Source organism: Xyrauchen texanus, chromosome 4, assembly GCF_025860055.1.
Source record: "Xyrauchen texanus isolate HMW12.3.18 chromosome 4, RBS_HiC_50CHRs, whole genome shotgun sequence".
NCBI lineage: Eukaryota > Metazoa > Chordata > Actinopteri > Cypriniformes > Catostomidae > Xyrauchen > Xyrauchen texanus.
In genome coordinates this window covers 52,835,831-52,850,980 of record NC_068279.1, presented here as the reverse complement: position 1 = coordinate 52,850,980, position 15,150 = coordinate 52,835,831, and the positions used below count along the sequence as shown (strand labels likewise).

The window sequence follows — 15,150 nt, the reverse complement described above, 5'->3', positions numbered from 1 at the left end:
GAACTATATGTCCGTCTATTTGTGCTGCAGCATCAGCAGCATTTAGATCAAGTCTGCCATTACCAAACCAACTAGCCTGTCATATGGATTATTATAATTACAAATTTATTCAGAGAGTTGAATGACTGAAATACATTTTTGAAAGTGCATATAATCCAAAAAACTAACATTACAAAATGAAGTTATTACCCATAAACCATTGGCCGGAATCATTTAATTATATATTCAGAGTACAAGAGAGAGAAAGGCTTACTTTTCTCCCAGAGAACAGCATACACAGCTGGTGCATGGACCCTCCATTCTTTGTCAGCTCTTTCTTCAAGGTTTTGGGTGACGGAAGCATCCAGCCCCCCTTGTGCGATCCTGCCACCTCCAGGCAGTTGATGGCATTGTCAGATGTGAAGCAGGATGTGCTGGGGTTCTGCAGCAGGCTTCCCTCACTGTGCGTGCGTCTGCGCAGTGAATTCTGCACACTGAGTCCACCTGCCCCTCCGTGCTTCTCATAGGAAGTTGCCTCCACCATGCTTCTTCGTTTGCTGTCACTGCGCTCAAGGTAGTTTTCGTCACTGTCTTCTTCCTCTTCATCATCTTCATCATCATCATCATCATCATCATACTCTTCATCAGTGCCGGGGGTGGAGAGAGCATCTGCGCTGAAGGACCGATCCAATCGCAGCTCAGGGATAACGAAGGATGAAGAAGACGAGGAAGGTGGAGCGTTTGTGTCTGGCACCACCGAGGTATTATCCTCATCAACAAGTGATTGTTTTTCATCTTCATGGTCTTCTGAATGTGAGTGTAAGAACTCCTGTTCTTTACCCTCATTGGTTAGTTCAGTGGATTCTCTTCCCTCCTCCTCCTCATCCTCTTCTCCTCGATCCTCCCTCCATGTCTTGTTAATGCTGCCCTCCAAGCTTTTCCCATCTTCTCCATCAATGGAGGGTGGAGGTGTTGGTGGCACCAAGTGGCAGCCCTCCTCCAGCGGGGTGAAGTCACTGGATTGAGGACTGTTTGCAGAGGTGGCTGGGGCATCTGATGGGCTGCCCAGGGAACGGTCATCTTCAGAGGCAATTTTCTGGCCTCCGATGTCACACGGTTCATCCTGCTTTGGTTCGAACATCTGAGGAAAGAAAAAATGTAGCATTAAATTACTGGAAAATCCATGCAGCTTTTTTTGGCCTGCATTATTTTGTCATCAGCAAAAATATATTTACCAATATGCATCGCTCTATCAAAGAAGTTTTGATTACGAAATGTAAGATCATTACATTCTCATTCACTGATTCTTAAGATAAGGGACAAAACATCTCCTACATACAAAAGTCCTATTTATGTAAAAGCAAGACATTTATAATAACAAAAATACTGAAAGAGTTAAATCTAAAAGAAATGTGTATACTCATGTTATACTTATGTTTTTAAATAATTTAATTAGAATATTTTAAAATGCATAAAATATATTTGGAAGCACATGTACTGTAAATTAACCTGTCCTTAGCTAGAGGGTCACAATGATAAACTGCAAAAAATTTTTGTTAAAATGCAACAAATTCCTAAATATGAATATTGTAATGAATGTGTGGAAATCAGGAGAAGGCAGACGGGGATCTAAATGCGGTTTATTAGCAACGACAACACAAACACAGGAACAAATGAAAGTCCAGGATGGGAAAAGTAAACTCAAAAAACAAACTAACGCATGGGTGAACACAGGTTGACGAACATCCACGAAGGGCAGGGTTAACTTGAACAAACACGAATGAAGATAGCAACACAAACACGAATGAAGCACACACGGGCAAAAGCACGAACATGAAACGATAACGATTGACAAAGGGAAGGGGAGAAAGCAGGGTTTAAATAAACAGACAAGTCAATGACAAAATAAAAGACAGGTGCGGACAATAACACAGTGATCAGGGCTAGGAGCGTGATCCGGGAATTGTGGGAAGTGCAGTTTCACACACGGACAGTGAGACTCAGGGCGGACAACAGGGAAAATGTGACATGGAACGGGATCGGTGACGGGTGAAACGGAAAACATGGAGCAGAAAACAAGGAAACGTGACATAACCGTGGCTAGTGAAACAGAGAACACAGGGCAGACAACACAGGAACGTAACAAATATCAAATGAAAGTTATGGATCTGTAAGATATCAAACAATACATTAAATAAAATTATAATATTTTTTTTCCATAAAAAAAACTGCCCATCAAAGTTGTGTCCTCAATTTGCATCAACTCTGTCAGATTTTTTTATAATCCTGAAAAATTCCCAATTCCTGCTCATGGCGGATGCAACAGTAGGACACGTTTTCTGGAATTTTTTATATTTTAATTTATTTCAAACAAACAATGGTTAAGTCTTTGCTGTCACAGGTTCAACATGTCAATACTGTCATCACATTGTGATAATTTCTGTTAAGAATTGTGGAATCATTTTGGCATTTTAGTTTGGTTATAGATGCAGCTTCAACTGAGGAACACAAAATGGGTACAACACATATTTAAGATGGAAAAATATTAAATTTTTGCCTTCTTCCCTAACTATATATATATATATATATATATATATATATATATATATATATATATATATGTTAATATTGCTTTTGCATCTCCATAAACCAGTTTAATCATGAATAGAACTTAGCTTCAATAAATGTGATTGGTGGGCAGACATTGGCTATAAACGAAAACACTTACTCGTTCATTCATTCCCTTTATAGTGAATTCTACAGGGAATAGACTGTTCTGAAGGGAACCAACCAGTTAATTACAGTCACCTGTGATTGGTCATTGACGTGCGGCAGCCACAAAGATAAAAAATGTTTTTATCTTTTGCAGCGTGTGCCTTGAAAAGTCTTGCATGAAAATGCGATTGAATTCTCGTGAATGGTCTGCCACCGTACTTACCGTGTGTAACCGCCTTTACACACTACTAATAGATTGTTTTTCATTCTATAACCCTGCTTGATTTAAACATAGATTTGCATATCATGTAATTTATGTAATTTTCTGGCAGATAAGATCAATTATGCTTATTTCACGGTTAACCGTCTGTTTGTGTGTTTGCATCAGACATTATGATGTCAAAAAGGTTGCCGACCCCGTGGCTTAGAAACATGCTTGCATCATGCCCTGCCAAATGTCTCTTTGTCTATTTGACATAATAAATAAAAACATCACACACATACACAACAGGGAAACAACTCTCAACACACTATAATAACTTAATTCCAAACGCTACATGCTATAAATAAACCGTAACATGTTCAGTGAATGGTTCATCTATGCTTTAAGAATGACGTTTTTCTCTCTGGTTTTATTTCATCCAAACAGAATACAAGCATCAGGTAAGCACCAGTATGGATGTCAATAAGGGTACAGCTTTTTCTGACAGATATGGGTTAAGATAAGTGAAATGAAGAATTACTTATGGTAAGACAGAGGTTTAAAAAACAATACACAGCAATAGTAAAATTGTCTTGGTTTTATAAATGTGATGGAGCCACTGAACATGAAACATTTCATTGACCAGCTTTTGGAGGATGAATCACATTGAGATACCTCCATCTAGAGGCAGCATATTACAACTACCATTACAAAATGTGACATGAAAAAGCAAATCTCCTTCATTGATTTTAGAAAGACAAAAAAGACTTGTTATGAAAAATACACTACTACCAACAGAACTGTTGAAAGAGTTCTATAGCACAGTAAAAGAGTTATGCTACTGTATTCATCTACAGTACCTATTATCATTTGATACATTTTAATTAGATCTAGTTTAACATATAAACTTTAAGATTAAGGGAAAGCAAATAAAAAAAAAAAAAAAAAAACAGCATTACAAATTCTACCATGATGCATGAGCAGTTTAAATAATAATATATGCTTTATTTTCATACAAATTATGCCATAATTTAAAAAAAACTAAATAAATCGTACATTTTTAGGTTTTATTTTCAAAATTAAAAATATAATTACTTACTGTTTCTTTATTTTGATAGGTTTCATGAGATTCACTGAACCAGTTCTGACTCTATCAAATAGTAACCAAAGAGGGAAATAAAATCTTTTCAGTGCTCGTCAGAAGGGCTTGCTGTTACAGAAAACAAGCTCAGCCAATGCAAGACATAATCTGTTTGATAGGAGACATGTTTTTCAAAGGTTATTGGATCGTCAAGAAGTCACAAGATGGAATCATATAACCCCTGCTCACATGATGTTCAGCATATTAGCTCTTTCTCATCCATGGCTAAAGCTGCACTGTAAGAATGAGTCTCTTATCTTGTCTGTGGTATTTTTAGGTTGTCCAAAAGGTTACTACGGAACAGAAAGTCACAGAGGAAATTAGGGCGCAAAAAAAAGAAGACAGATGATTTCTTTAAACTCTCTCTCTCACTCTCTCTCTCTCTCTAGTACACTGGCTTTGTAGTACTTAAAAATAAGAGATGTCTAAGTTACGAAAGTGACATGAGAATTCAAACATGAACATGATTTACCAGTGGTACTTGCTGATGCAAAAGAGTGTGGTTTCCAGGGCATTGCTATACAGTTGCTAGGGTGGCTGACAGGGCACAAAATTCTAAGTCGTTTCAGAGCCCATCCCCAAATCTGTATCATATTCTGTTGTCTAGATATGGCTCATATCTCTTCTTTAATGTATGTCTTTGAGATTTTATTTATCCACTAGGTCGTAAGAGAGTATAAAGAAAATTATATGAAAGTATGAGGTATATGAGGTACCGTGGATGTTCATCGCACTAGCAGCTCACTGGAGATTAGGCTAATACTTAGGCTTTTGTTAAAATGCCTAATACAAAGTAGCAATGCTTGATTACCAAATACCACTAATTATGTAATCGATAAGGGTGCAGTATTACATTATTCTAGGTGCTTGTACAACCTTTTAACAGATGGCAGGAAATCATCGAATCTATTATTCATTCAAGGCACTAAGTTGTCCATCATGTTGACTGGAAATTAATTTAGTATGCAAAATTTGTCAATATATTCTGAACAGAATTAGTGTGGAAACTCTACAGTGTGGTTTTGTGAAAAACATGAGTAAAACATTAAAACATAAACAAGAACGCTTCAAGCTACGCAAACACAATTCCATTTCAACACCATGAGAGTGGTTGACTTGAAAGAGAACAACACTGCAGCAACACTGAGAATGCAAAGTGAACTTGCAATGTTGGACAAAATGTAGCTAGCCATGCTTCCAACTACTCAACATACATAAAAAAAAAAAAAAATAAATAAAATAAAAAAAAACCTAGCTGAAAGCTACACTTTAGAGAAAGTAGCTAGTTACAGTACAAGCTACATACAAAAATAACTATATAAGTATACAAGTATTCGGTACAGGGAATAACTGATGACAGACCGTTGAATTACTGACAAAGGTGGTAATGTGGCCACGACACGCAGCAGATGATTTTTCAACAATACAAAGGGCAGGAGTTAATTATTCTGCTTATGCCAGCCACAGTTACTACACCTTAAGCCATCATTCAGGATTTTATCTCCTGACATTGTCTGGTTTTGGTCCTTAAAATGCTCTTGGAAATGGAACTACTTTCTTGGTTTTAGACAGCCCAAGCCTTCGTTGCTAAGATGTAATTTTAAGTATAGTTCTCAGAAACAGAATCAGCTTTATTGCCAAGTATGCTTGCACGTACAAGGAATTGGTCTTGGTGACAGGAGCTTCCAGTGCACAACAATACAAAAACAATACAAAAACAGCAGCAAGACATAGATAATAAAAATAAATAAATAAATAATAATAATAATAAAAATAAATAATTATACATATACATACATACACTCAGACACACACCTACATACATACCCACATACACACACACGTAGAGCAAATCTAATAGAACTCTGTTATATATAGAACAAAAATACAGTATATTATGTACAGTGCAATGTATGTAATGGCAGAAGTGGATATGTTAGATAATAAAAATATACTTAAACTGTGTATTGCACATAATTATTGCTCAATGGGGCGGCTTTAACTGTTTATGAGATGGATCGCCTGAGGGGAAAAAAACTGTTCCTGTGCCTGATGGTTCTGGTGCTCAGAGCTCTGAAGTGTCGGCCAGAAGGCAACAGTTCAAAAAGGTAATGGGCTGGGTGAGTGGGGTCCAGAGTGATTTTTACAGCCTTTTTCCTCACTCTGGAAGTGTATAGTTCTTGAATACAAAAATGGGGGCAGGGGGCAACCAATAATCCTCTCAGCAGTCCGAACTGTCCTCTGTAGTCTTCTGATGTGCGATTTCGTAGCCGCACAAAAACCAGACAGTTATTGAAGTGCAGAGGACAGACTCAATGACTGCTGAGCAGAACTGTAGGCCACACATGGGAGACAGTGTGATGGTAGTTCCGACCCTTCGTGGGGGAGGAGACTCTGCCAATGGAGACGTGGGTCTACCGAAACAGAGAAGGGAGACTGTATCGTGGAAATTACACACAGGAGGCCACTAGGGTAGCCGAGACCTGTGGAGCACTTACCCCAGTACAGGGCCTGTTTGCACATGTACTGGGTGTGACTAATTCATCCGCTGAATTTGTGAGTCAGAGGGCTAGGAGTAAGAGCATCCAGGGTTCACAAGTCAGGAACATGCATGGGAGAAAGAGCGCACGGCTCCAACTACCTTGGAGGGGAAAGGCGCTATGGACAAGTGATACTTCCGGCCAGCTGTCCGTGTAACAAAACTTACCTGAAAGAACATGGGACGAAACCGGCTAAACCCGGAGATTGTAGAAGCTCACAAAGGTATTGGGTGTTGCCCAGCCCGCTGCACTATAGATGTCTGCTAGAGAAGCGCCATTGGCCAGTGCCCACGAGGATGCCATGCTTGTCGTGGAGTGTGCTCGAACCCGCAAGGGGGCGGACACGGACTGGACCTGGTATGCTAGCACTATGGCATACACGATCCTTTGGGCAAGCCTCTGTTTGAAGACAGCGTTCCCTTTCCGATGTCCGCCAAAGCAAAGAGCTGCTCAGAGTGTCTAAAGCTCTGCGTGTGGTCCAAGTAGATGTGCAAATGATGCAATGGACACAGCAATGATAAGGCTGGGTCTACCTTCTCTGGGGGTAGCGCTTGCAGGTTCACCACCTGATCCCTAAAAGGGGTCGTGGGAACCTTGGGCACATAGCCTCGGGGTCTCTGGATGAGAGTTACCCAGACCAAACTCTATGCACTATTCGCTGACAGAGAATGCTTGCAGGTCCCTGACCCTCTTGATGGAAGTGAGCGCAGTCAGGAGGGCGGTCTTCAGAGATATGGCCTTCAGTTCGACTGACTCAAGGGGCTCGAAGGGAGCTCGTCATAGGCCCGAGAGGACCATGGAGTGGTTCCAGGAGGGAAAGAGGCACGATCTAGGGGGGTTCGCCCTCCTGGCGCCTCTCAGGAACCTGATAATCAGGTTGTGCTTACTGAGGAATTACATTGGATGTTGTTGTGATACGGCAGCTACATAAACCTTGATTGTGGAGGGGGACTGCTGCCTGTCCAGTCTCTCTTGCAGGAAGGAAAGCACTGACCCGACTGCACAACTCTGGGGGTACGCCACTCTGGATACGCCACTTCAGGGAGTAGAGGTGCCCATTAGGTCCGCTGCATCCTGTCCAGGGACCAGACATGGAGACTCCAAAGGTCTGGGCGTGGGTGCCAGAGGGTGCCCTGTCCCTGAGAAAGTAGGTCTCTCCTCAGGGGAATTTGCCAGGGAGGAGCTTCACTCGGGTGAAGGTGTGGTCTGTTCTCCAGCTCTGGTGTTTCCACAGGCATCTCTGTCTTTGGAATACCCGTCTCAGGGGCGCTTAGGAGCCCTCTTGGGGATCTTCGCAGCCGGCCGAGAAGTGGGGGCGTCCCTCTCCTGCGGGGGGCTCTACGCCGGGGCCGAGAGCTGGGTTCAGCTGGTGCGGGGCCACTTGGGTTTGGGTCACCACAGGGGAACGCCCTCGGCGAACAGATGGGGTCCGCACTCTTGAGCCATGCTGACGACTGCTTCCGGCTGCGAAGATCCCCAATAGGGCTCCTAAGCGCCCCTGAGACAGGTATTCCAAAGACAGAGATGCCTGTGGAAACACCAGAGCTGGAGAACAGACCACACCTTCACCCGAGGGAAGCTCCTCCCTGGCAAATTCCCCTGAGGAGAGACCTACTTTCTCAGGGACGGGGCACCCTCTGGCACCCACGCCCAGACCTTGCACAGAGACAGAAAGGTATTTTTTAAAAGACGTGTCTTTAAAAAGACGTTCAACGTCACTGTGCCTGGTCTAATAGAGGAAACACACTCTTTTAAAAGCTCTTTAAAATGCTGTCGTTGCGCCCAGGTGTGTAGTATGCAGCGGAGTGCTGGAACCACTGGAATGCTTCGCAGAGAGGTGAATTGAACTGCAGTGGTATTCAGCTTGCTGTCAATACAAACCGCTCAGCTCCGAAGAAAAAGTCTGAATTAATCTGCATACCGGTCTCCCATTTATACCCATATGTCATGGGGAGTGGCATGCAAATTCAACTCGCCAATTTCTCATTGGCCTTTTCTCAAAGATCTGAAGGTGAATCGGGCTCCTAAGATCGACCCCTAGTGTCACTACACCGACACAACATCGAGTGAGTGACAGAAGGGGAACTGTCGGTAACATCCTTTCCGCAACCATTATGGCCAAAAAGGATGAACTCTGTCTTGTCCTCATTATGCTGGGAAAGTTATTAGTCAACCAACACTTGATCTTTACAAAACATAAAGGAAGATTTAACAGATGGATGATCCCCAATCTTTAAAGGAAAGTACATGTGTGTATCGTCCACATAAAAATTATAAAAAATACCATGTTTTTTATTGTTTTTTTATTATACCCAAGGTGAGCATATTATAATCATAAAAATGGTCCCAGAATAGAGCCTTGTGGAACCCCATAAATAATTAGAGCAGGTCATGAAGGGTAATTCCCAATCCTAACTGAAAACGTTCTATTCTGAAGATAGGAAGAAAACCACTCAAGGGCCAAGCCATTTCATTTAATATGATCATTTAAGATCCCATGATCAGCAGCATCACAAGTTGCACTCAAATCCAATAACATTAAAGCAACACATTTTCCCGAGTCTACCCTTAACAAAATGTAATTTTTAACCCAAAGAAAAGCTGTCTCTGTACTGTGTCCAGCTCAATAACCTGATTAAAATCTGTCAAAAACATTGTTCTTTGTTAAAAAAAATACGATTTGTAAACACAACCTTCTCCAAAACCTTTGATAAAAACAGAAGCTTAGAAATGGTCCGAAAATGTCTCATTTCCAGAGGGTCCAAACTAGGTTTATATAGAAGGGGCTAGACAACCACATGCTTGAAACTGGCAGGGATAATACGATTTGACAGACTACTCTTTAAAACAGATAAGATGGTTGGATCAATGATGTCTACTACTTTCTTAAAAAGATGCCAAGGGACCACATCAACAAGAGAGGAAGTAAACTTCATGTGTGCAATGGTATATTTTAACTGCAGCAAGGACACAGATTCAAAACAACTAAAAGTATCTAAGCATTTGATGAACCAGATGGAACAATCACTGATAGTAAGATACTATATCTTATGTTAACAACCTTACTGATAAAAAACATTAAAAACTCAAGTGCATAGAGGGGGTTGGGAAGGAGGAAACTGTCGGGAGAGAGTACTTTGTATATTGTTAAACAGAACTCTAGAGTTATGATCATTCTGAGAAATAATCTCAGAAAAGTAATTAGTTCTGGCAACTTTAGGAGATTCAAATTTAGAAAATTAATTTATGAAATATTTATTATATTCCGGTGGTCTATATATAAAACACAGAGCACAGGTGTAGATATTTCCACCCTAATTAACTGCATCGCAAAGCTCTGATATTTTTCATTTGGCAATAATCTACATATAAATTTGTTCTTAAAAATGAGAGATAACCCACCACCTCGACCGACAGTCAAGCATCTGGGATGGCATGAGGGTGAGTAAATGATGAGAGAATTTTCATTTTTGGGTAAACTATCCCTTTAAAGTGATAGCTCAGCCATAAATTTATATTCTGTCATAATTTACCTACGCTAATGTTGTTCCAAACCAGTCTGAAGCTTTGCATTATGTGGAACCCAAAATATGTTAGACAGAATTTTAGGGACTCTCTCACCATTGACTTTCAACATATAGAGGAAAAATAAAATTCACTGAAGGTAAATAGTGACTCAGTCTAATGCAAGGAAGAAAGAACGTCATAAGCTTGGAACAACATGATGGTGAATTATGAAAGAATTTCCATTAATAATAATAATAATAATAATAATTTTGTAATAAATGTTAAATGTGTATTATGTAATGGAATATAGAGAAGTTAACGTCTATTATGTAATTTGTGAAAGTATCCAGCACAGGAAGTTCCTGAGGTTAGCTTTCGGGGGCAAAACTTCCTGTGCTGTGGCAAAATTTCTATATGAAAGTATGCGTCCATGAGATAGATTGTGACCAGCCAATCGTGATGTTGGATTTGTGACACGACAGTCTTGATAGTTAGCATCTTGAACTTGAACACCCTGACTGAGTGATTCAAGCCTCGAAGATCTAAGATCAGACGCAACCCCCCACCCTTCTTGGGAACCAGGAAGTATTGGCTGTAAAAACCTGACTCATTCTCTGGAAGGTGAACATGTTCTTTGACCAAGAGATTTTGCAGTTCTTTTCACAGTAGACATGCCTGCTCCGTTTTCATGGTAGTGGAAACCATGGCATTGAAACGCGGAGGGCGGCGAGTAAATTTAATTCTGTAGCCATTTTCTACTGTTCTTAGGACCCACATAGAAATACCTGGCAGAAGTTTCCACGCTGCCAGGTTCTCTGAGATGGGTATTCATTTTGACACTTCCTGTTGAGGAGATGTCGAGTGTTCCGCGTCCTGGACTAAGGCAGGAAGCAGCGGTACACCTAACATTTAGCTGGAAGCCTCTAACTCCCAAAACACCAGATGCAGCGGGAATGGAGAGGTTTTTTCATTTCTTTAACGATGATGCTGAACCCGGCGAGAGACAACCCGCAAGTGTCTCTTCAACTAGCAGCATCAACGAATACCCCAGTGTCTCAGAACCCATGATAGTCGAATATATCGATGTCGAGGGCACGTAGACACGGGAAATATAAGGTTTCCTCCATGAAAGAGAGCTATTCATGGAGGTCATCAAAGAAGGGAAGGGACTGATGAGGCATTCCCTTCCCCTGGCCACCAGACAGAAATCTGTCCTCCAACTTGGAGTGTTTGGGGGTCTCTTGTTCGCGTGGCCAGTCTAATTGAAGCCTGGCCACCGCAAGACTAATCACCTTGAGTAATTCCTCCAATGATTTACTATCATGAATGCTTGTAGGTGGCTCGAAGTTCGCAGACTCAAGAGATTCAAGGTCCCCCTCATGAACCGAAGAAACGCCGAAGCGCACTTCAGGATCACAGGAAGGACCAGCTGGGTCTGGGGAGAGAGCGAGCGATAGGGACGGACCCGTCTCTCGCTCCTCAACCAGATCCATACAAGAGCCCCAATATTGAACTGTGAGTGCCGACTCTCGGAAGTAAGCAAGATGAGCGCGAAACATTTTGACCGAGAGCAGATCGCAATGCTCGCACCCGCCCCGCCCTAACGCGAGAGCAGCATGCTCTTCCCCCAAACATACAAAGCAAAACTGATGTGTGTCCCTCTCAGCCATAGAGCGTAGACAAGGAACACACATCGCTTGCTCTGTCTTTCAGTCATTTTCTCCTTTTGTTATTGTTTTTTTTGTTTTTTTTAGAGAAAGAAGAGAAAGGAATCTGCGCACTGCCTAACAAAATCTAACTCCTAGCAGAGGAAAGTAGAAAGGTTTCTGACAGGCTCATGAAGCACACACACACAGAGTGATCTGAAGACAAAAGATCTGACGTTGCACCTGTGACGCATCTATTTATAGCCCTGCTTCAGGGACATCCAATGATGTCACCGTCAGAGGCTATAAATTCCGGTCAATGTTCATTGACACATATTCACAGCTGGTCACACCTAAAGTTGTTCCCAAAGCGCTAACTCAGCGCAGCATCATAAGTGTAGCTTTTTGAAAGGGAACAATCTATATCTCTCTGATGGACAGAGTTTTAAATCTCTGTTATTTTTTTTTTCATCTTCCGGGTTTAAAATCAACATTGTCAAACTCTCAAGCGCCACAGATGAGAAAGTTGATAGTATCGGGATGCAAGTTTATTTGTGCATTATATTATGGGCAATTGTGATGCTGTTAATTGCTTTAGAGAAATAATGCTAGGTGACTAATTCAGATATTTGTGTTCTCTCACCCTTCTCCACTCATTCCGCTGGCTGCATCTTTTCAAAATGTGGTGAGAACTCATCGATGGTATTCAACATACGTAGTTGGACTTTGTTAGTTGGACTAACAGCTATATAAATCTTACAATTCATCATACTTTATCCTAATATTTAGTTAAAGCCGGCATGGGCAATTGAACTGACAGATGACAGTTCAACCCCCTTTTTCTCACCTGCCCTGCCCCACCCCACCCCGCAATGCCCATTAGGGGAGGGTGGGGCTCTTGTTCTCACAGCTGTCCAGGCCTAGTAGAGTTGCATTTTTCAAAACGGTTATGAAATGGACTTGAGCTGAAAGAGGGTTTTTTATTACCCTTTAAATAAGCACTACTCATCACTGGTTGCCTTGCATTTTAAATTGCATTCTAACACATATTAGAATGCAAACCATAGTGCCATACAAGGGCCCATTGCATTCTCTGTGTTGCCGCAGTCCTGTTCCCTTTCAGGTAAACCACTGTTGTGGCAAAGAAACAGTAAGAAGAGAATATTGCTGAGCAAGTTAGTTAAAGTGCAAACATCAACTGCAGATGGTGTGATGAAGTAAATGTTGAGCAGGAGGTAGTCAAGACAAAGACATCACTGAAGCAGCAACAAAAGAGCTGCAGTGCATGGAGGTCATAAATGATTCAGTTGAACACAATCCCAAGACACATTTACTGAGCAAGAAGAGAGAATGGATGGATGTGGTGAGGGCAGAGCAAAGCATCTCAAAATAGTCATTTGTTGTTTCCTGGAGTGGAGAATTGCTTGCACCAACACTAGCAGCTTTGAAATGTCCAATCAGAATGATGATTAGCAGCCTCTTCACACAGTTCTTTGGCTCGAGGTGAGGAACGGAGGGGAATTAATTACTACATCTGAATAATGACCTGAACAATATTTGATTTCTCTAGTCTCACAAATGCAAACTTTTTTGACTATGAGCATAAAGTCTGGTCCACTGTACAAATTATTCTGTGCAAGAACCATAGATTTAGAATGGAAGCGACTGTCAGACTGACATGTACAACAACCAATGTACAGTACAGTTGAAACATGTACAGTTTGCTTTTCTGTGTGATGTTTAAGGGTGGATAAATCTGAAATTGGATGTTACCCTGTGAGCAAAGCAGAATATGCAGGTGTGCTCTCTGTGTCATTCAAATTGCATGAAACCAGACACTAGAATTAGAGCTTGCCATTTTCAGGAAGCTTTTGGAATTTTAGTGTGTAATATGCATCAGACTGTCCATGAACTGTCAGTGGAACACAAAGGAGCTCAGCAGAATGTCTTAGGTGTTCTTTCCATACAATGAAAGTGAATGAGGACAGAAATGATTCCAGTGGATTCCAGTAAGGCACTTACAATGGAAGTGAATTGTATAGTTCCATAAATGTTAAAATACTCACTGTTTCAAAATTAAAGCCACAAGACGTAAACAATATGTGTTAGCATGATTTTAAAGTGATAAAATATCTTATTGACATTTTATGTGTAAAATTATAGCCAATTTTACAATTGCGTTGCCATGATGATGTAATGTCAACAAACCCTAAAACTTTTTTAAACAATTTAAACAACTTAACAGCAAGTAATACATGAGTTTTGAAAGAAGAAGTAATATAAGTGCTTTTGTAAATTAATTAGTTTCACATTTTAGCTTCTAAACCCTCCAAAGATTGACACTGTCTCATGGCCTTTAGGCCTTCAGGAACAACTGGATACAACACATAAGAAACTAGATATTTGGTAAAAACTATCTTCGTGCTCGTGGATACCAAAGAACCATTGAGCAATGACGTGACAAGCTGAAAAAACTGCAGGTTCAGTATCTGAAGGTATGGAATGCACTCTGCCATAAATCTGGCAGCTCGTCGGACGAAAATGATAAGTACCAATGGTATGATGCTGGCCATGTGTCACCGTGCCCCAAATGATTCCAAATAAGCCACAAAGTAAGAAAAGTTACAATGATGGTCTCCATTGTGTTGTGCAAGAGCGCTTTTCTTCCTGTTTTCTTCAAAACAAAAAGTTGCATCGTAATGACGTAAGCGTGTTCAGGCCCGGAAGGTTAAGTGCAATGTGAGTGCATGCCAGTGGGGGGCCAATCATGCTTGGTGGTGGTGTGTGCGCGTGTGTGTGTGTGTGTGTGTGTGTGTGTGTGTTTGTGAGTCAGAGAGAGAGAGAAAGAGAGAGAGAGATAAAGAGAGACAAATTGCTCAATCAAGAATAGGAGTGGACATAAAGAATCAATGGCTGGTTAGTTTGATATTATGCAGTTTAGTCTTGTTTACAACAGTCAGAAGGGCATTTAAAGCCAGTACAGAAAATAATGCATCAATACAGTCATCACCTCTTGAATTCCTTTGCATCAAGTCATATCCTCTTCATACATACTTTCATACTGTCACATCATTCATAGCCCTTCTGTTCTCTTTCTGCCCTTCTGACCGCAAGTTCAATAAATAAGCTTCAGTTGCCTCAAAATGCAGCAGCTAGACTGCTTCTAGTATGGACATTTGATCATATCAGCCCAATCGTATCATCACTACTCTGGCTTTCCGTTAGGTTTTGTGACAATTTAAAAATTCTACTAATTACTTAGAAAGCTTTGAATGGTATAACTCACTTAAGCAAACTTCACATTTCACTGTCACACAGTAGTCTATAATGTTCACTATGATCAAAAAATTCTGTCCTGCTAAACAGTACCAAGAATGTTAAAATCCACAAAAGGAGGTAGATAATTTTGGAATAGCCTAA

General features: G+C 40.9%; 1 protein-coding gene across 3 annotated transcripts in view; it reads right to left on the bottom strand.

The window, feature by feature from the left end:
* Window positions 1-15,150, bottom strand: part of rgs3a (regulator of G protein signaling 3a) — a 146,692-nt gene that overhangs the window by 99,438 nt on the left and 32,104 nt on the right. For all 3 annotated transcript variants that reach the window (XM_052119083.1, XM_052119101.1, XM_052119092.1), the window contains exon 2: window positions 254-1,120. In XM_052119083.1, coding sequence (XP_051975043.1) covers window positions 254-1,120 — 867 coding nt within the window. The remainder of the gene's footprint in view (window positions 1-253; window positions 1,121-15,150) is intronic.